Raw genomic sequence first — 22,570 nt, forward strand, 5'->3', positions numbered from 1 at the left:
CAGATGATATTCCTTCATAGCCTTTAGAGGCTGGGACATAGATTTCACCCCTGGAACCAGTCCCTAACTGCAGATTTGGAAGGGAAATTTGCATAAAATCCTTATGGCCCAGTTTAAGGATTGAGCTCCAAAAATACTTCCTTTTTAGTTCCCTTTCTAATAAATACAGATACTCTACTTAAGCACCTCCACAGCTCCTACCACATTCATTTTAGTGCATTTTAATTTTCCTTAACAAGGCTTGACATTTACATTTTAGAAAGAAAATCCTCTCCTATATTTAATTAGGACACTGACTGAGACAGGATGGCAATAACCTCTCACACTTCTGTGTAAGACAGAACCCCCACCTTGCTCCAGGAGCCAGCACATGCCAAAAAAAAAAAAAAAAAAAGCAGGTTTGGGTATCTGCTGTGTGCCATGCAAACGTCACAAAGCTGTGATCACAAACCCCTTTCCCTCCTGTCCTCCCAATCCTGGGCATCCAAAAGTGATCTCAGTCCCTTCCATGACCTTGTCCACTGACCCAGCAAGCTGCTGGATGTGGATAATCCCTAAAACATTGACTTTAACAACCTTCCCTTGGGGCACAGGGATTCACAGGCAGGATCAGAGTGCAGGAAAGGAGGAGATGGAGAACAGGAATAACATCTGAGTGCTGAGCTCACAAAGCCTTGGCTTTAACACACGCCTAAACACCCACCAGAGCTGGGTGAAAACAGCAAACATTTATTTGTGCATCTCCTTGCATAAATAAAACCCTGCTGATTTGCTTTGATGGCATTTACGAGCACATTTATTCATAAACATTAGAGTGAGCAAGTTTTTATTTGCAGGAGTGTTCATGGCAAACAAAAGCCTCGTGAATTCTGGTGTGAATAAATACCAGAGAGCTCTCACTCGAGCAGGGCTGCTGCAGTCATTAAGTAAAGCTCTTTTTACTATTCACACTGTGGATTCAGACAATTACAGCTGCCCGTGGACTGCTTACAAACAGGGAAGGGAACTGTTTATGGAGCTCAGTTCATCCAATTAGGCAGCAGAAGCATCCTGTGAAGACACCAAACCTCAGGGTCAAACCATGAGTGCCCAGGGCTGGATCCTGACGCCCTCAAATTCCTCTTTGCACCTTTTTTGTCAATGCAAACAAGTTAGCAGCATTTAAAAACCCTTTTATGTGATGCTGGCATGCCTAACCAAGTTGGTGGGAGGCTGTCCCTGTGCTGCTGGAATATTCTGCCAGAGGCTCTGGGTTTAGGGGTTGTGTAAGGAGCTGAAATGCTGCTGGATGCTGTTCCTGCCTGTGCTGCACGACCTCCCATGCAGGGCTGGGGGAAGGCACCCCATAATAATCAGCTCCTAGGTGGGAAAGGGCCATGAAGTAACCTGGCCTCCTCTTGGAGGCTCCTGCTGCTCTGGCCTCCCTGGAAAAGCCCGATGACCTTGGATGAAATGGTTGTGGAAACAGAACGTGGGGAGGGCTGGATTTCAAACCTGCTGTTTGTGTTCCTTTGTGGCATTATTGACCTTTCATAACTCACTGATGGCTGCTTTTCACTCCATCATCCCCTTTAAGAGATTGTCAATAAGGCTGGAAATAAATCAGCTCTCTGGGGCAAGTCCATTTTCCTGCTGGAATTAGCAGGGAACAGGAGATCCCTGCCCTGCCTCCACTGGGCACAACTGAACTGCTCAACTGCATCACACTGACAAAGCTTCTGCCTTTGGAGGGGTGAAAAAGACAAAAAAGCAAAAAAAAAAGCACAAAAGACAGTAGCAAATCAGGCTGGCCCCAGTCTTCCAGCTCTGCTGAAGCGTGGGAGACTGGTGAGAGGGAAATCTTTAAAGAGAGGTATCACAAAGGCCCTGGATGGGGCTTGGAGCAGCCTGGGACAGTGGGAGGTGTCCCTGCCCATGGCAGGGGTGGCACTGGATGAGCTTTAAGGTCCCCCCCAACCCAGACCAGCCTGGGATTCTGGTATTCTGTGAAACATACATAGTGATGGTTTGAGTATATTCCCATTTCCAGGCCTTCTGGAAGCTGGGATGCAATTCTCCAGGCTCTGTTTCCCTCTGAGATCAGCTGTCTCTACCACCATCACTAAACAATCCCCTTTCCTAAAGGACCACTCTAGAAACTCCCATTTCAGGAGTGACCACGGGGCAAACTCAGCCCCTCAAGTCTTGTGCCCCATGGAGTCAGAGCAGTGCCCTGGGCTTCTGGAAACTTCTCAGAATCCAGCTGCTGCCTTGTCCTGAATGCCTGGAGGGTGTTTTTAGAGGCTGGCTGGAGATGGGAGAGGCTGCAGAGGCAAGGGAGGTGGTGGCTGGGGGGTTTCCCCAGGGAGGAGAGAAACCCCTCATCCTACACCCCTGAGCCCCCAGGGCAGAAGCAGCACCTCCAGCAGAGCTCTGGGGTGTGATGGGCCTTGGTCACTGCCAGGGACAGCCAAGGTTTGGAAACAAGGCAAATATCCCTGCTGGAAAGAGAAGGAAGAGTCTCCATTGAGAGGCCTGAGCTTGTGCCAAGCTACTGTCAGATATTATAAACACAGAGAGGAAGGTTCCTTGTAAGGAGGAAAGAAATGGCAGAAAGAAGGGAGAGAAAAGGCTGTGAGGGGACAAAGCTCCGAGGCTGCAGCGCTCCTGTTTGGGCTCTCAGGCACGGGAGGAGTGGCAGATTCGTGGAAGTCTCTCGGAAGCTGGGCCACTGCTGGGTGTGTGAGTAACTGATGCTCCTCAGGTTTGTGTTTGAAGGCAGCAGCAGCAACACTGATGACACAAATTAATTGCCTGGTTTTCAGCAGCTAATACAGACGAGGTAAAGAGAATTACTACACAATTAACATAGTTTCCAATTAAAGTCCCCTGTAGTTACCCAAAACCATTAATTTCTAGTAACCTGGTAATTTAACTTGTGTCACCCCTGTACACAAGTGCACCAGGGCATTCTGTGGGCTTTTCTGTGCTTAAGCCTTGGACAAAAATCATGATGAAAATAGCAAGGAATTTTTAACAATTATTTTTAGCAGGCTTTAAAGAAAACCCCACTGTGGTGAACTAAAGGATTTGCTACAAATTAAAGGACCCCAACCCAGGTGCTGTTCTAGCACTGCTACTTTTCTTTCCCTCAGTTAGAAAGGGAAAAACTTTCACTATTTAATGAGTTCAAAGATGTTTCAGCCACTACATTTTTTATCCAGGCGGAAAAAGACTGAGAGAAGAGAAACTGTTCCATCCTTCTAGGGAAGTTTGCTGTTGGAATGACAGACCCACATTTTCCTTTTTAATATTTCTGTGCTACAGCTCTTGTAGCATTTCCATTCCAAGAATTCTGAACCAAAGGCCTTTGGAGGAGCAGCTCCTTTCTGCAGACACAACAGGCTTAGGTGGGATTTTCTGAAGGTACCTGAATTCAGGTGGTGGAGTTGTGGAAGAAGGAAAATTCAAGCACCAAGCACAACTTGGTGTCTGATTTCCTGTCCACTGCCACCCAAAGGAACCACCCTGAGGCCCTTGCTCAAGCTGCATCTCCTCGTGCTCCACTCACCAGCAATCTTCTCTCTTCTAGCTCTGACATCCACAATTCTCCTCATTTTGACATCTAAATTCCATAAATATGTTGTTTACTCCCTCTTCTGGGCTATTAATGAAAAATATGAAGATCAAACCAAACATCCTCTCATACCTGTTAGTAAAAAGTCATGTTATGCCAAATATTAGCAGGATGCAGCAGTGCAGAGGTTACTGATTTAGACAAATAACGTGTGGAATTTTTTCCTTTGAAAACAAATGAACATTTTGCCTTTTTTGAATATTAATTAACACATGCAAATGCACTCTCCAGCCCTTCCACAGACACAGACCTGGTCTAGTTCTGCCTGAAATTTATCCATTAGTGACTTCTTGCTCATAAAAGTAAAAGGTGCTTTAATGAACAAACATGATGCTTATTATTTGGATCAGCAACACTTGTGCCTCTGTGCCTGAGCAGCACTTAGACCAGGTAACATTTGGTTTACAACACAACAATAAAATCTGCCTTTATTGCAAATAAACAGAGTATTCACCCCTTACAATATTGGTTTAGATGCAGGATTATATTCACTGTTAGAGGATCTAATATTAATATAAAAAGCACATGCACTTCATGTTTTCATACCTCTTTTATTTCCCAAGCAGCGTTAATATGGTTTTTTAAATATTGTATTTACTTTGTTAAAACATGAAACTATTTCTGTACATTTGTTTGCAATCTGAGAACACACACCACCAAGTAATCATTTGTACAGTAACAACACATATCAAAACAAAAAATCATCACAGCCCAGAATTTTCTACATCCACCCCCCTTTGCTTTGATTTAAAAGCTGCTCTGGCAGGAGAAACCTCACCATTATGGTTGCTGAAACAGGAAACAAACACTGCTCTCTTCTAATAATTGTCTCCAGCTGCTTTGATTGGTTGCAGTTAATATTAATAGTATAACCTTTAAAAATTGTGGGGAAAGGTAATACTTTATCTTCACTCCTCATATTAAGGCTCCAAAGCAAGCTTAATGAGAAACCATTAGAAAGTCATACTGCTAAATAGTATCTTAACTCCCAATTCAGCCTATATAATTATGGCAGGACTGCCAGTGACACAGACTCCTGATCCATCAACCTCACCTTTCCAGCAGGAGCTGCTCTGGATGGTGGCAGGGTGGCAGCAGAACTGGTGGGGCCGCACAGCTGGGACTCGTCCCCTTCCCACGGGAACAACTCCAGCTGTGCTGCAGACAGGAACAACGTGGTCTCCTCACCCCTGGATGTGCATCCCTGGCAAAGGCAGCCCCACCTGGCAGCCCTGCTCAGGAGTGGCCTGGAATGGCAGCACAGGAGGGCACAGGTGGCATTTAGGGACTGGCCAGGCTTTGCAGGCTCTGAGCAAAGCATCTCCCTTCACTACCACAACACACAGACACTCCTCCAGCCAGCAGTGAGCAAAAATAATTAGTACATACATTAGTAACTGACATCTTAAAGACTTTAACATATAAAACATTATCATCTTTATGAAAATAGACCAATTTCAGTACAGGCTTGCCTTTCTGGGGGAGGAATTCAGGTACATTTTTTAGAGTTAAAAGGCAAGTGTTCTCCTGGACAGCTGCCGATGCTCTTGTGTAAAATGTCCTTAAAGCAAGACAAACTCCTCTGTACTAAATCTCTTCAGCCTTTTCTTCTCATCCTCGGAGAAAAGGTCATTTTCTTCATGGAGTGGACTGGAAGTAAAGTCATAGTCTCTAGAATGACCCTTGACAAAAGTAAACAGGGGATATTTCTCCTTGGATGAAGATTTCAGCATCTACAATGTTAAACAAACCAGATAAAACATTACTTGGAAATGAAGAAATACAGCAAGCACAGATATTCACCTGATGATGACTGCCAAGTAAAAAATGCATTATTTTAGTTATCCCATTAGACAAAAGCATTGCACAATCTAAACATTTCCTCCTCCTATGAGATATTTACTTTCCTTTCTCAGGTAGCTGCTAATTTCCTGCCTATCCCTGTTTCTGAGCACACAGATCACCTGTATGTGCTGTCAGACTCAGTGCAACAAAGACAAAGATAAAAGGATAAAAGACAGAAGATAAAACCCCCTACAAAATAGTTAATGGCCATAAGGGTCTCCTCAAGCCCAGGTGTGAATTCTGCAGCTACTGAGCATCCTGGGGGGATTTTTACTGTAGAATCAGCAGGTGCAATATTCAGTGTTTTTATTAGAAGTTCAAACACATTCACCAATGTAAATAAGAGCTTCTATCTAAAATACCAGGATAATAACTCCAACACTTGGATCAGTCAAGAGTATTTTCACAAACTGTGTTCAGGAAAAAACTGTACTTAATCCCAAACTTGAAAGAGCCAAAATAGGAAAAAGATAACTTCTGCTGGAACTGATTTTGTAATGAGATTTTTTTTTTTTTACCATGTTACGACATTCTATGTGACAGAACAGGAAAACATGGAAGAATAGAAACTTCACTATTTAAACTTTCCATGGATCTACTGCTTAGGAACTTCTATTTCATTAAATCTATTTTCTACCTCTCTGGGTAAGAATCAAAGAAACAACTTCAGCATCAATCAGTATCTATTTATTATAATCAGCATTAAGTTTAAAAAAATGCTTTTTTGGCTGTAGTACTAATACCACTTCTCATGACATTCCAAGTGCTGGACAAACATTAATTCCTTGTGCTGCTGTGGTAACTGCTGTGGTTGGAATATTAACACTGAGCCCATCTGCTGCTGCATCCTTTTCACAGAGCATTTTCTGAACCCACCAAACACAGAGCACACAGAACACACTGACGATGCTGCATTTCATACCCTCACATACTGGACTAGCTAAGGAGAAAAAAACTTGATTCCAGTGGGATCTAAATGAATCCCAAGCAGTTTTTCCAGGGGAAGGACGGGGTCAGACAGATTTGCTGGCTGGCACCTGCTCCGTGGAGCTCAACCCTGCGCTTCCCACCAGGAAAAGCCCCTTGTGCCAGGGAGAAATAATGAACAATTTGGGTTTGCTCCAACACTTCCCCCGATCCCTGCAGCTCCCCAGCGCCTCCCCAGCCCCCCCGGGCCGGGGCGGCCCCGCTCGGCAGGGCTGGAGGGGACATCGCCACTTCACGAGTGCCACCTCGTGGGCCCGCCCGGCGCCGGCCCCGCTCCCGCAGCGCAGCGGGCTCTGCCCGGCCTCGCTCCGGGAAAAGCCGCCGGGATTAACGCCGAGCTGCGCTTCTGACCCCGGGAAAAGCAGCGACAAGCGCCACAAAGAGAATCAGCTCTGCCGAGAAGGGCGAAGCTGATTCTCCTCTCGTGCCCACACCCCGCTCTGGCTGAGGGGTGGGTCTGGGGACTCCAGCACCCACCTTGGTGATTTCTTCAGAAGCCTTCTCAAAGTCCTGCACGGTCCTACAGTAAAACCCTATCGTGCAGCTCGGGTCCATTTTTTTGAAGGACATCTTTTTGGGAGAAGGACAGTGGAATGACTGCAAGTTTCCCAACGAAAAAACACAAAACACGGTTACAATTGGGAATGGCACAGATCCATGTATTTACTTCTGTCCTCCCCCAACAGCTTTAAAACATCCAATCCCCTGAATTAACCCCCAGCACACACTTTGGAAGTGATTTCTCCCACCCCCCAAATATCCAAGTGATTCCACCCTTCCCCAGCGGTGTAAAACCTCCTGCTGTTCAGGCTGCATTCCCAAACTTCCCCACACACCAGGTTAGTTTGGAATCTGTCACAGCTCTGCTGCTCCCAGCAATACTTTATGAATATTCCCAAGGCAGAGAAGGTGAATGCTCTTCTGCAAATTGAATTTGTAACAGCTTTTGCACTATCTTACTGCTTTACTACCACTGCCCAGTGCCCCTTCCCTCCCCCAGCCTCCATAAAAGAGACATAATGGAATAAACCAACCTCATGCATTTTCCTTCAGTAAATGAAATGGGTTCAAAAACCCACAAAACACACAAAAGCAAAACCATATTACAATGATCCACAAGTAGGGAAAAACCAAACATGCCCTGCTTTACAAATGGGTTTTTCCTCACATGAAATCTCTTTCCCTGACAGATGCTGCCCCGCCAGTGCTGTGAGCTGATACTTTCAGCAGCCCTGCTGCAAGAGAAAACAAACACAAAACCCCCTTCCCCATGCTCCTCACTCAGTTTATGAGGGAAAAAATAAGTATATCCCATCTACCCTGATTCTGTGGTTCTTTATTACAGGAACTGCAGTGGTGGTGAAGCTCTTTGTCCAATAACTGCAATTATTTCCTCACTTGCTCTCAGAGGGAGCCAGTCCCCTCCACTCTGCCTCTAACACAGAGGATGACCCATCATCCTCCCTCTATTAAATCCCTTTTTTTGCTAATCACAAAAATCAATCCACAGAAGACAGCACTGGTTCCCAAATCTGAGTGTAACCATCCCTGCAGCAGTTTTACATAATAAAATATATTGTTCTTTCCTGGTGCTTACAAACCCGAGAGGTATTTCTGTAAAACCTCTGCTAAAAAATATCCACCAAGATGATCAGGGCTATTTCTGCAAGATTGATTTTAGTCACTGCTTTTTCTCCTCACCATTCCTTTTTTAAAAACAGCAATTGTATTTTTAATATTAATTCCTGAGTCATCAAATGCATTTAAAAAAAATTTTAAAAAATCAAATCCTGCCTTCCACATCCCATTGCAGCAGCAACCCTGTCCCTACAGTTGTGCAGGAGGTTTAATGCTGCACAAATCACTGCACAACAAAGAGAAGTGGGGAGGATTTTTTTTCCCAATCCTCCAAACAAATGGATGCTGGAAGCCAATACAGAGTGGATTGATTTCCAACTTATTCTGGACAATTTGTCAATTTTGAAAATACTCCCTACAGATAAATCTAACAAGCAAGTATCCACACTAAGAAAGCAATTTCTGTTTACTTTTGACATTTCTGGACAAAGATATAATACTATTAAATGCAGCAAGCATTAAATTGCAATCTATTTTCCGTCTGCAGGAAAGCATTAGGATGAGATCAAGCCAAGCTGGCAGCTTGCATACCTTCCAAACATAGCTTCAAACCTTGGTATTATTTAGAAATTCAGATTAATGCCAGTCTGCAGCACAATTTTGAAGCTGAGACATAGGAACAGAACTCAAAAGATGTGTTTTTGCAGCTTGGCCACAGCAGGACCTTAAGGAATTCACTTCAGCTCTGCTGCTCTGTGCTCTTCCCACCTTTTGTGCTTTTTCCCAAACTGTAAAATCTTCAGGGGCACTGGAGCAAAACACAGTTGTGAGGATAAAGGGGAAGGAGCTGGGTGATCATCCCAGGCAGAGCTGGCACCCACCAGCTCTTCTCCAAACATCTCAACAGGGCAAACCTAAAGGCATCTCTAAACACAGCCAACCTTCCTGCCTGGGATAGCTGCTGACACATTTTGCTCTGTGTTCTTTTGCTTCATTCAGAGCCTTCTCATTTCCTAGAGAATCTTCCACTTCTGTATTATGTAACATGCTAACTCAAGCATTTTGTTAAGCATAAATAATGAAAAACATCAAGTGCTTGCTTTAAGGACTTGACACCAGCCCTGTGCAGGTCCTTTGAGATTTTTTATTTATATATGAATAGTTCTCTTGAACACCATTGGCTGGGATTTTGCTCCAGCTCTGTTCTGGAGCAGCTGCTGCTGCCCTGGCTGTGGATGCCCCCTCAGGCTGAGCCAAGGGCTGCTGGAAGTTCACCTGAAGTCGGGCACAAGAGCAAGGAGAGTTTGTGTGGATGGCCCTGAGGATGTGACTGTGAGTGCTGAGGCCACTGAGCACTTCCTTGCAGCTGGCAATGTTTTCCCAGGGTAGCTGTAAATTCAGCTCTCTAATCACCTACTTTAGCTCCCTCTATTTCCAGGCTCCTGCTATTGAATACCACAGGAATTCTCCCTGATGTTGCTTGCAATTTGAATGAAAAAAAAGACCAGAAAGAGAAACTATCAAGCCCAAATCAAAACAGGTTTAAGATCCACAAATATAATCTATTTTTTTGATGGAAAATCACTTAAATGAAGTGATCATCTATTTTGGAGATTTTATGATCATTAAAAAGAAAACAGATGAAGATTAATGAAGTAAAAATTAAACCTCCATATTGAGATTTAACCTCTGGTCATTTTTGTTGATTATAGGCCTATAAAGAAGGGCAGGACATTGATAAATAACATGTAACTGTAAAACCATAAAGCTGCAGCTAGCTAGAACAGCTCTAAATAATTAGTGTTTGATTCATATGGGAAGAAAACAGTGCCAGCTCTATATCCATAGTACCTCAAGAGGGAAATCCTTTATGCTGACATCTACAAAAGATTGGCAGTAATGAGGATCCATGTAAATCAAACTGTCATCTGCAAGGACAAAACAGAAGACAAGTAATTCAAAAAACACCTTATTATTACACTGCTTACAATCCAATTTCTATGCAGAACAGCTGGAAAAAAAGCCAGTGAGTAACTGCTTGCCAGGCTGATACTCATTGACTGAAGCATAGGTTTTTGCAGGACAGATTAACTTTTGCATAATCAAATATGCTTGTATAAGCAGAATTTTTATAAAGTGATGAAACTGTCATTTAATTTTTGGTGATAAAATTACTTTTACAAACACACAATTATATTCTGGAGTTTGCATATGAAAAATGTATCGCCCTGCTTCATCCTGACAGCAAGAATATATTGCTTGTCATTTAGGCATCAACTAACACCACTTAAAGCAGGAGAGAGTAAATACCTAAATAAGAACTGCCAGGCAGGAACAGCAAATGCTCCTCAAGTTTGGTGAAACAGATAAATTATGCCTTGTTTATGCAACAAGGGAAATTAAATGTACATTTTACAGAATCCAATTACTCCGTGGGGTAAATGACAAATGGCTGGACTTGGGGAGATGTGATGAATTAATAAGGTACTCATTTTACTATTTTAATCACGCTATTTCCCACTGCTTCAGTATTAACTTCCTACTCTGAGAGAAAAAAATACTGAGGAGACATAACACATCCAAACACTAACCTTGGAATCCAGCAAAGTAATAGGATTGCTTGGGTCTGCCACCAATGATGCCAACACAGTACTCCAGGCTTAAAATTCCCTACAACAAAACAGGGAATCATTAAGATTAACCAAAGTATTAAACTGAATTAAAATATTTGCTTTTTGCCCTTTTAGGCAAATGGTTTTGTTTTTTTTCAAAGACTGACTCCATGACTTCCTGGGGCTTGACCAAATGAAACCACACCAGCAGATATTCCAGAGAAAATCCTCCCTTCCCATGAGATAGCCACACATGTTTTTGGTGAGCAGACAAAATATCATGAGCACCAGCTCCTTAGTCCAAATATCCCAAAGTATTGAGATTTCCAGCTTTCACACACATTTACATCCCTGGTGACTCTCTTCCTTTTGCACTCAAATGGACAAGCCTGGCCAGAGCATCAGCTTTTACATCCTGGGCAGAAATGCCAGCTGAAGTTAAGAGGAATTAATTACAAGGTCCAGCTCCAAAACCAGCTGCCCCACATCCAGGCAGGAGAGAGAAACACACAACAGCCAGGCCCCATAAACACCCAGGAGGTCTAGGGGGCAGAGGAACCAGAACCTTCTGAAGGCAGGACTTTTGGGAAGAGGACATTACCAAGTGGAAGAAGGGAATTTTTCTTTTAACAAAAAGATTGATATTGTCAGACTACTAACACCAAGGCTTCTCAGGAGAAAATCTTCCCTGCTTAGACAAGGATAAAGTCACTTAAAAACCTTCCCTGAGATGCTACAGAGTCAAATCCAGCATGGTTTACACAGGTTAAGGAATTGATGCTTATTTAAAATAAGAACAAGAAGGTTTCCTTAGAAAACTTTAAAATATAAATGAGAAGGTTTCCTTAGCAAATGCTCTGAGCATCACAGAACATTCAGGCAGATCAGAGGCAAAGGCTCCAAGAGCCAAGGAAGGCAGAGCAAAGAGAGAGCAAAGCTGCTCAGAGTAATGGATAACTGTTTAATCTATGGCAAGCTTCTTGTAAAAGTGAATTATAAAAAATTTATCAATTTTCACCCATAAATATAAAACCCTTTGTAGAAATTACCTCTTGTGCTACATTCTAAAATCTGCATTTTTAACTTAAAGCCAGACTCCAAGAAATGTGGTCACTTCTTGGGAACAGTCAGGGCAGACACTGGAGTGACTGATTCAGGCAATTGAGAGCCCTCTTATCTCAGCCTCCATCAGGCTGCAACAGCCCTGGCAAGGGAGCAGCAGGAATCACTCCGTGCAGCCAGCTAAAAACTGGAACTTTCCCAAACCAACTGTCTGAAAACACAAGGAAAACAATCAGGGAAAATTTTAGTAACAATTTGAATTCATAACTTAAAGGTCTTCACCAGTAAAAATCGAAATGTTTTCCTGAAATGTTACAGTGAAGAGACAGACCCAAAATAAATCATGTTACAGATTCTCAGCCTTTGTCTGTGCTCCTACATTGGGGTAAATTAAAAATGAACCCAAAATTTAAAGAGGAGCGTGGAAAATGAAATAAAAGCAGCAGGGCTAAGAGAACAAGCCTTTCCTAAGAGGAGCAAGAGGCAGGATTACAGCACATCCTCAGGTATCTGCAGAACCTCTGCTGACAAAACCACAGCACAGACCTTTCCCCCTCTGCCTTCCCCTTGAGTTTGCCTTTTTTCCAGCTCATTTTTATTGTGCTAACTGCTTGCTACTCCTGCACCACCATGCTCACAAACATTCATCCAGACAGGGAAAAAACAATTCAAGGACTGAATAAAAATATCAAATAATTTTATGGGAACAAAGAGACAAAAGAAAATGGGAAGAACAGACAGGCAACAACTTAAAACCATTTGAACCATTTTCTTATTTAAGAAAGTAAGACACAGAGCAAGGAATGGAGTGTATTTATATTTTAAAATGCTGCCTGATCCTTAGTTACATATGCTATTAGAGTCCTGCTAGATTAAATTACCATTTGTAATTTGAGGCACTGCATTAATGTCTTTTCAGGTGGCTGCTGGAGGAGCAGGACAGTTATCACTGCTTTACCAAGGGACATCATGTGCTCTGCAATTATGTCTGGTCTTGTAATAGGGAAATTTCAAATCTGTAAAGTCAAACTTTACAACCTTCAACTGTAAAATCCCCACCACATTTAATGGGGAGAATCACCCTCGTGAAGCTGCTTTTCATATCCCCTTGTGCTACTCTCTGAAAAATGACTGAACTCTCATTTCATACCTTTACAAACTCCAGGTAGTCTGTGTTTGTTCTCTCTCCACCGAGTCTCACAGGAACCAGTATAATTACAGCTTTTGTGCCTGCTTTCCCAGAATCCACAAGAGAGCACTGCCTGTCAATAACATCCGAGCTGTAGACTGAGACACACAGAAATATTCAGATTTCAAACAGAACCTCCAGGTTTTAGAGACACACCTCCAACGTGGCATCACAGTGTGACAAACCAAAGCTGCAGCCCCTCCAAACCTTGCTGTCCTCCCAAAACACAGCCCAGATGTTGGATGCTGAGAATTTCAGACTTTCTGTGCTGGCAGGCACTGACCCCAAGAGAACACTGCATTTAACCTAAAGCCATGGAGAAGGATTCCAAAATTGAATTACAGAACTAGAATTATATGTATGTGGTTTAAATAGAAGTATGTAATACCACATGGTGAAAAACTTGAAGTTTTAGAATATAGCAATATATATATAGCAAGATAGAGGTTTTAGAACAGTGACTAGTCCTTCTTCTTCACCTTCTTCTTCATGAGTTTAAGTAATATTGTGTAATTAATTAGATTTTAAAAAAAAGTCCACATTACAAGGTATGGGTAATTAGTTATTAACTTAAAAGTAAAAATAATTTAAGTATCATTTCTTGATTAGACAGTTTATCCTTAAAAAACCTTATAAAACAGAGATAAAACTAATTTTTTAAATAGTTAAAGTACTATAGAACTCACAATTTATAAGACTGTAATATAAATAAGAGCTAATAAACATCTAAATCCAAACAAACCATCTCACACATTTAATCCCAAACTTAACAAAGGAAAAAAAAATAAAACTCAACATCCAGGTGACTCAGAACCAGTGCTCAGCCTCCTCATTCCCAGCAATATTTTGTGGAATGGGAATTGCTGCTGCTGAATTGTAATGCCAAGGAAATGCAGAAGGGGTAGGTCAGGAGAAAGCCAATAAATATTTATTGCTGCATATAAACTTCTGAAAGGAATAATTAAAACTTGAAAGCTTCCAACTAACAGAAACATCTACACGTGAAAGGAAAAGAGGCAATAACTGATTTGCTGATTTGGAATTCCACTATAAAATACCAAACCAGCAATGAACAATCTGCACATATCAAGAGCCCCTTTGTCTACATAATCTCAGTTTTGTGGATCCACCTCACTGGGATTTTTTTCCCTTTAAAGCTCTGTTGTTAAGTGCTAACTGAAAAGCATAAAAAGCACTTAAAATGTTTGCAAAAATCTACAAAATCATAGTTACCTGTACAGTCCTGGGCAACGTAGACTGTTACTCCTTGCAGCTCAGGGTCTCTTGCTTCTTCAACAGCTTTTCTAAATACAAACAAAAAACTATTTAAATTACCATTAATTAAAAAAAAAATAACAATAAGCAAACAAAATATTTTGTTATTTTAGAAACAGGTTGATTTTGTTTGTCATAGGAGTTTTTTGATTGTTTGGGTTTTTATAGGGATTATTTTGTCTAATTCAAGACATCTTCCCTTCCTGATAAACACAGGTGGTGGGGTGGGATTTTTTATTTGTTTTTAAACACTGAAAATAAGAAATAACCAAGATGCAGCCTTTATCTTCCATGGATGTCTTGGCACCACGTTTTTCCCAAGCCAAGATGACAATGTCTGGCTATTTAGAAGAAATAATGAAACAAAAACAGGCCCCAAATCCACAATAACTTCCAATGAAATTCATATTCATTACTTTATTTCTTTCTGTTTATAACTATTTTCTGTCATGTACATTGATGATAAAGGCTAAGTTTGCTGACAAAAATACTATTTTCAACTCATTAAATCTCTTTATTTGACCTCAGTTCATATAACAAGACACAAATTAGCACCTGGAAACAAAGCCTCACCACAACTTTCAAAAAGATAATTACAATATTAGACTGCCCTCAAAAGACTAAGAGTAGCAGACCTAAAAAGTAAAATAAAATCCATGCTGACAGTCAGAACCATGGCCATTTATCAGGGACAACACTTGCAAAGAAAGGGAACTGTTCAAAATGCAGGATTTACCTTTGATTTCAAGCACACACCTGCATTAAATGGTCACTATCCCTTTATTCCCCACTCTACTTTGAGGAGTGGTTTAATGCAGTCATTCCCAAGTTATCAGGGAGCTGCACATTGTTAGTGCTGCTGCAAGAGACAAAGATCCAGGAAAGGAAACCTCTGCAGGGCTGGAAATCACCCCTGGGGTTGTGGTGAGTGTAACTCTGCACCAAACCCCCCTGCTCCCACTAGGGACACAAATAATTTAATAGATAATTTATTAAAGCAAGCAAAAAAATCTGACTGCTTCCATCATGAGAAAAAAAGTAGAATAAAACATTAAAAATGCTAAACTCCTACATCCCTGTTTGCATCTGCATGGATACACACTTGATTATTTCAATACAGCTGCACTTCAGATGAACATAACATTTACATTAAATATCAAATGCTTCTATTTTTACATATATATATAAATATATAAATGCATGAACTTTGCCTTCTGCTGCTTAAATGATTTATTAGTGATTCAGTTTATAAGTAAACTGGAATCCACTAAAAAAATAAACATGTAAAACTACAAAAAAACCCCCAAAACATTCAAAGAATTGGGTATCAAGGCTCACAGTATGGAGAAATTTGACTTTCGACTTTTTTTTTTTTAACCACGCTGAATGTCACAGACCCTTTACTTTTACTGGGACATAATTATAATATTAATAGTCCCATACATTTACAGTTTCACAAGAATTTGATGTGTGCAAAGAAATGCTGAAAACATCAATTTTAGCTCTGACATTTCATTACACTATCAGTACATTACAGCCCCCAGGTTACAGTATAAAAAAAAAAATCTCTAATGTTATGCATGTTCCAAGGTTGAAAGAGTGGTTAGTTTTTAGAACATTTCACTAAATGCAGCTCTACTTAAAAGGGTTTGGGAGAGATACTTGGGATTCTACAAGAAAACAGGAATGTTGTGTTTTTTCCTGAAATAGGATTGACAAAAGCTCAGCGTTCACTCCTGCACCTGCTGCTATTTCCCTTCCTGCCTATGATAAAAACTGCTCCTGATATGGGTGTTTTACAAAGCCAATAATGAACAGTTTGCTGCTCAATTAGGCTGAAGCAATCTCAGGACACTCAGAACCGCTTCTCTGTGCTGTGCCAAAGGAAAGGAGCAGAGAAGCGAAGGTGCTTTACCTCAAAATGTGCGCGACCACGGCGGGCCCGTACCAATCCCCCGCCATCTTCCCGGACTTCTTCCCATACTCGATCAGCTGGTGCAGCCCAAAGGCTGCCAGGGGGGAGTCACCAAACCAGGAGATGATTTTCCTGTGGTAAACCTCATTCCTCCTCTGGGTGACATCCCAGTCCCTGCTGGCGGGGGGCCGGGCCAGGACCCTGGGGTCCCTCTCGGCCGTGAGCGACGCCTCGAAGGAGGCCGTGAGCTTCCTCACGGTGCTGCTGGGCCAGGACTCCGAGTCACAGCTGTCCATGTCCAGGGCTTCTGGCCACACCCAGGCTGCAACACAAAAGGCAAAACCCATATTAACGTTGCATAATTGGCGTAATTAGCAAAGCGCTTCCCTTTGTCCCCCACGCTCATTAGAGCGATTGTCTGTGTTTTACATGTGGCTGTTAATGGGTGAACAAAGAATTCTGGAAGAGCAGGATTGGCTTTGATTTTCTGGCGACCATCCCTGTCAGCTGAATAAAAAGATACACCTGATTACAGGTTAGAACTCCCTCACACATTAAATACATGAATGTTACTTCGATACTATCAAAAAACCTTTTATCTGTGTCGAACAACAGGTTTTAAAAACTCTTAATTCTTCTTATTTTTCAGTTATTAAAAAACCAGGCAGACCTGAGGAATTATTGATGTAAAAGCAAACATTTCTTCCTGGCAAAATGGCAAAGGAGATGAGCAGAAAAACAGGCAGGCAGGGCTGTTTTATTCACTAAATTCATTAATTCCTTTAGATTACACGGCAAACTTGTTTAAATATCATTCAGTATCTTCAGTCTGCTTTTCTAGCTGATGGTTTCCCTATGGATGATGCATCCCACACAGCATTCCTCCTACAGAATGGAGCTCAGCAGGCCCAGGAAGATGCCTGGAATTCTCCCCCAATTCCAGCAAGTACTCCCAACACAGCCAGCTCAGTGAACATCCCCACAGGCCCTGCTGATCTGGGCTCTCAGCTTCACACTCCAGCCGGTGTCTGAAGCACAGGCATTTCAAAGTAAAACTTCAAATTTAAAATCAAAACTCCTTCACAACAACATTCAGCAATATCTGGAACATTCCACATGGCAGTGGAAGTGTAAATATCTCAGCTAGAAACTTCAGGCAAGTTTTGCTTCCTAACAGAAACAACACCATTAAACGAGAACGAAAACATCTCTGGGAAAAGAGTAAACAGCCATGAAAAACTTCCTGTAAACATCTAAATATGTTTCCAAAGCTGCCCAAACCTCATAAAAAGCTTTTCAAAAGATAATTCACCAGCTGTCAGAAGACCAAGTGAGGAGCAAAGCAGCCCAGGAAGACCATCTCTACCCCATCTTTCTGTGGATATGAATTGCCCCAGGAACAAGAGCACTCTGGAATGACCCCATCATCTTCCAAATTAGGATACAAAGGGGACACACAAGGAATTCTTTGGAACCATGGATTTTAAAGATAGAAACCTGAGGCTTTTTTGTTTGGGGTTACTTCCAAATGAGCCATTACACACTCCTGCTCACAGGGACTCTTCCGGGCAGGTCTTGAATCTCTTTTAAATGTATGTATAAGAAGAGCAATATTTAAGGGATTTGTGTTCTCAGCAGAAGTACTTACACACTTTTTGATATGTGCAGTCAGTTGAAAGAGATAATGAATGTTTTCTGAGTTAAATATTTACAGCCAAAGGCACGTTCACCAAGCCAATCCCACAGCTCGTCCTGGAGACTTTGTGTTGCAGCTGGGCTGGGACCTTGCTCCCAGCTCCCATGAGAGCTGCACTGCCAGGGCAAAGTGTGATCAAAACAGGCTTTCAGAAGGATCTTCTGCTGAAGTGTTCCTGAGAGCCCACACATGGCTGAGGAAACAATGCCCTGTGTTCTCTCAGCCCCCCCGGGCGGCCTCAGGCCTGTGCCTTGGCTCTTTCTGAAGCAATGGATGATTGTTATGAAAGGGACTGGGAATGGGATGGAAAGAAAAGGTGTTTAACTCTGCCAACCTAAAATACCTCTCTGCAGGACATGGCTCAGCCTGGAAGAATGAGGAGGACATGGACACTCAGCCCATGACAGCAGAAAGTGTCCCAGAGCTCCTGAAGCTTCAGCTGTGACTGAGGGAGGACTTTGAGACAGACAGTGGTAAGGAAAAAAGGGAAGTTCCTCTCTAAGTACACGGGGGGAAGGGAAGGAATGACACAGTGAACATTTCCACACAGAGAATGATGTATTGAAGTTAGATTAGAATCCTTCTAGGAACTCAATGTATTAACAGCAGAAGAAATTCAATAATGGACAACTTTAGAACTGATAAAAGAACATCACTTCTGCCATAGCCCACAGCTATGGGCTGGGGAACTCACTCCTACATCTGGAGTTCAAGAAACAATCACATTTCCAGAGAACTGGGCAGGTGCATGGGTAAGGACACCCAGATAGGAGGATCACACTTTTGTGATGTATTAACTCACACTTGGATATTGGGAACTCCACAGAAGTTTGCTTTGGCACACTTTGGTTCTCAGAAATGGAAGGACAGAACAGCCCAGTCTGTGTGCAATGGCACAATTCCAACAGGAGTGAGGAGCCCACAAACAAAACCAGCTGGCCCTTCAGATTTGGGATAAAAAAAGGCCATTTTGGTCTCTACAGAATGCCTGTGCTCATGCAAACACAGACCTTCTCTGCTAACTCACCTCTCCCAAGGAAATGGAGCATCAGCCCCTGAGCCAGCAGCATCTGCCCCGTTCTGAGTGTGCAGCCCCAGCCACAGTCTGTGGTTAAAGCAGAGCCCTTGATCTGAGGGAATTCCTCTCTGTAGGTCAGCCAGATCCTAGAAATGAAATCTTTGCGGAACTCCTCGACGTTCCCCGAAATCTCAGTGCTGATTTTGTCAAAATTGGACCCATCTGTAGAGAGCTCCCCGGATTCTGCAAGGCAAAGCACAGTTTAAGCTCTAATTAATTTGTTATGGCACTTCTGTTATTAGAAAGCGAATGACAAACATCAAATCTAGTAGAAAAACAAATTTACAAAAATTCACAATTGTCTCAAGTACCACAAAGGAAAATTGGAAGGCAAACGTAACAGAAATATGCCAGATTAAAAAAAAAAAAAGGAAAAATGAGAAGAACCATGCAGACACCACTGTGCCAGTGGAACCACTGACCTGCAAGTAAATGCTTAATTCACCCAACTGTGAATGGTCAAATAAAGAGGGAGACTTAAAAAACTGCACACTGGAAAGTGATAACAAAGGTGTTGGTGCAGTGACCCAGATCAGGCCTTGTCACTACTTCCATCAGGAGCTTTTAGAGAGCAAATCTCCAGCTGATAGCAAATGAAGTGCAAATTACAACACAAATTTTTACAGAAAGCACAAGGTTTTGGTGTAAAATCTGAATAAAGCAGGTTGGGATGGGTTGCATTAGAGGTGGACATTTGAATGAGTATTTTCTAAGCTTTTTATATTTACATTTTGGATTTGGTAATTGTTAATGCCAACCTTTCTAGAAGACTAAAAATACTTTATTCCTGCTGAGGAAGACTGGAATGAGTGGAGAGCTCTGTACTCACCCTCAGTTTTGAAGTGGTAACATTTTCCCAGCAGAAAGACTGGAGAGTTCCTACTGAAGTAAGTTTTTGTTTTCAACACCCAGCCTGAAACAGATGCAAAACAAACACAAATTTGTGACTGAACTTTCCAAAAGGAAATGCTAACAGCATCTGGTTAAGCCAAAAGTAACCCCTGAAAGGGGAATTAAAAAAAAAAAAAGCATTGATATTGGGTTTTGGTCTCATTAAAAAATCCCATAAAAGGTGCAATTGCTATTATTCCCTTTCAACCATGTGACAGCCTTAAAGAAAGCAGAAAAAAAAAAACTTTTCATCTTGTCAGACATCTCCAAAACTCAGCTATGATTAATAAAGTTTATCAAAAATCTGGTGGTAAATCTGAGCAACTTCAGTCCTAAAGGGAAAGCAGAAAAATCAAGGACAGATTAGTAAAGGGCACACTTGAAAATCTGGTTGCTCATAAACAAATCACTGATGTTCAGCTGTGGAAAAATGTTACTCAAGGGTAGATTCTTCAGTGGGGTTTGTATCTCACACATTATCTTCTTTTTTTTTCCATAAAAATACATTTATAAACAAAATATATCTTTGTGCATATGATTCCTTTGTGCAATAGTATCCCTGTTTAAAAGCCTATGCAAATCTAGATTAATTTACAGAATACGTTCACTGTTTCCAAAAGAAGCAATTTAAAATGAAATTATGCAAGATTTATTTGAAAAAATGAAAAGCTAAGGAAGTTTTTTAGTGGGGCTAATTTATAACATCAAAGAAAAAATTGTTACAAGGGCATTTGTAGTACTAATTAGTTATGATTGCATTTGTGTCAACAAGAAACACTCCATTCCTTTTAATGAGGACACATCTCACCACACTGTGCTCCACTTACTGTATTTCATGTTGTGCCATGCAGACATAAACTTTGATTTGATCTTTTCTACTTCATCTGTCCCCGTGGCCTCCATATTCAAATTCCACATATTGCATTTGTAGTATTAATTAGTTATGATTGCATTCGTGTCAACAAGAAACACTCCATTCCTTTTAATGAGGACACATCTCACCACACTGTGCTCCACTTACTGTATTTCATGTTGTGCCATGCAGACATAAACTTTGATTTGATCTTTTCTACTTCATCTGTCCCCGTGGCCTCCATATTCAAATTCCAGAGAAAAAGCCATCGCTGTCTTGTGAGGCTTTCAGTTCTGCTGCTGCAAAAACCAAAATATAAACACTCAGCATCCCCCACTCAGGCACTTAAGCCCAACATGGCCAGAAACAGCAATAAACTCACAGAGCCCTCCACCACCAGGCACTGAGAAGCAATCCCCTGTCCCATGAATAAGTAATAAAATAATTTAATTCCAAATATACACCAATAAAAGCACTACACAAAGCTAAATAAAAGATAATGTTCTCCAGCAGCTCTGCCTTGTACCACGAACTGCTCCAGAGCACAAAGCCAGTGCTGGCACACGAGCACACTCATTTTATCAGCAGTCAGGTGGAGAGCTGAGATGCAGCCCACTGAACAGCAAAGATGCTGCTCTTTTCTGCTGAAGAGAAAACAAAAAGCACTTTTTGTGTCAGAATCCACCACAGTGCAGGCTAATTTTGTAAAAACTCCTGATAAATTTTCCAAGGAAATGCATCTTTACAGGCTCTTTCAGCACTGCAAGATAAGACAGATTTCACCTTGAAAGCAACTTGAATAATAATTGGTAATAAATAAATAAATAGCTAATTGGTAATGCCTTTAACCCTGTTTCTAAGAAATTTGGGAAAATGGGACAGAATCCCCTCCACAGTCCAGCTGCCCCATTTGTAACAGTAAGTTTGCTGTTAATTACCAGAACTTCCTTCACCATGAGCATTGTGTCAGTGGGTCCACCTTGAAATACCTGACACACAAAGTTTCTTGATGGTGTTTGGTGGCCCAAACCCTTGCACAGAGAGATGAAAAATTAAGAGCTGCTGCTTCAACAGCAGCTCTTGTGGGACATCAAAATTTGATCAACAGTGGGACATCACTGCAGCCTTCACAGAATTTTTATCTAAGTTCTGACAGCACCAGCTGACATGAGCAACAGTGAACTTCCCCATTTAATTAATAAACTTGAGCCAGGAAAAAACCTCCTTGCTTTAAAAGGAGTATCTAGAACTGTATTTACCTTTCCATGTGCTATTCTCCACAGAACTGGGATCAAAAGCAGGACAAAGATTTAACTGGGTCACTTCTCTCCACTGGGAATGAATTTTAAGCAAACCCAATCAGTGACAGTGTAATTAAGGAGAGGGTGAAGATGTCAGGGTGGCAGCAACATCTGAGCCTGAGGGTACTCACTCAGATCCACTTTTTGGGGATCTGCAATCTGCTGCCCAAACCACCCCTAGCACATTTTCCCACTATCCTCTCATATTATCTCACAAAAATCTCATTTTTTGACAGAAAAAGAAGCAATGCCAACTCACAAACATGAGGGAAGGCTAAGGTTTTCCTAGTGAAAATAACAAGTGTCTACATCCCTGCTGTGATTACCTTTGTGTTAAGCTGGGGGAGGAAGAAAAGGAAGAAGTTCAAGGTGGGTTTTAACTTCCTGCCTTTTTCCCCCTCTTTTTTCTTTAGGAACAAAAAGGAAAGCCTGACTGTATCACCAGCTGCAGACAGCAAAGTGGCAAAATGAACTTTTTCAGGAGGTGTGTTTGGTCCTGTCTTCCCTCACATGATCCATCAGCAACAACTCCATTTATCCAGACACCACTGATTGCCTTAAAAACCAATTCCTAGAAAAGCTTCCTCTGGCTGAAATTACAAATGAAACAAACTCTACAGTTCTGAAGGGGCCCGAAGACAAAATTATGTAAATGAGAAAGAAGCTAATTTT

At 41.7% G+C, this 22,570-nt stretch overlaps 1 protein-coding gene across 1 annotated transcript; it reads right to left on the bottom strand.

Moving 5' to 3' along the window:
• Window positions 1-4,153: 4,153 nt before the first annotated feature.
• ATG4C (autophagy related 4C cysteine peptidase) lies at window positions 4,154-20,654 on the bottom strand. Its single transcript, XM_041421566.1, has 10 exons — window positions 20,572-20,654; window positions 19,683-19,766; window positions 18,803-19,036; window positions 16,080-16,401; window positions 14,123-14,193; window positions 12,851-12,987; window positions 10,618-10,696; window positions 9,878-9,954; window positions 6,926-7,045; window positions 4,154-5,349 (listed from the first exon to the last, which is right to left on the bottom strand). Exons 1-10 carry the CDS (start codon window positions 20,645-20,647, stop codon window positions 5,179-5,181), a joined length of 1,371 nt encoding a protein of 456 aa, XP_041277500.1. The 5' UTR covers window positions 20,648-20,654; the 3' UTR covers window positions 4,154-5,178.
• Between the last annotated feature and the right edge of the window lie 1,916 nt (window positions 20,655-22,570).

The sequence above is a fragment of the Onychostruthus taczanowskii genome, unplaced genomic scaffold (assembly GCF_017590055.1).
Source record: "Onychostruthus taczanowskii isolate IOZ18803 unplaced genomic scaffold, ASM1759005v1 scaffold7, whole genome shotgun sequence".
Taxonomy (NCBI): Eukaryota; Metazoa; Chordata; class Aves; order Passeriformes; family Passeridae; genus Onychostruthus; species Onychostruthus taczanowskii.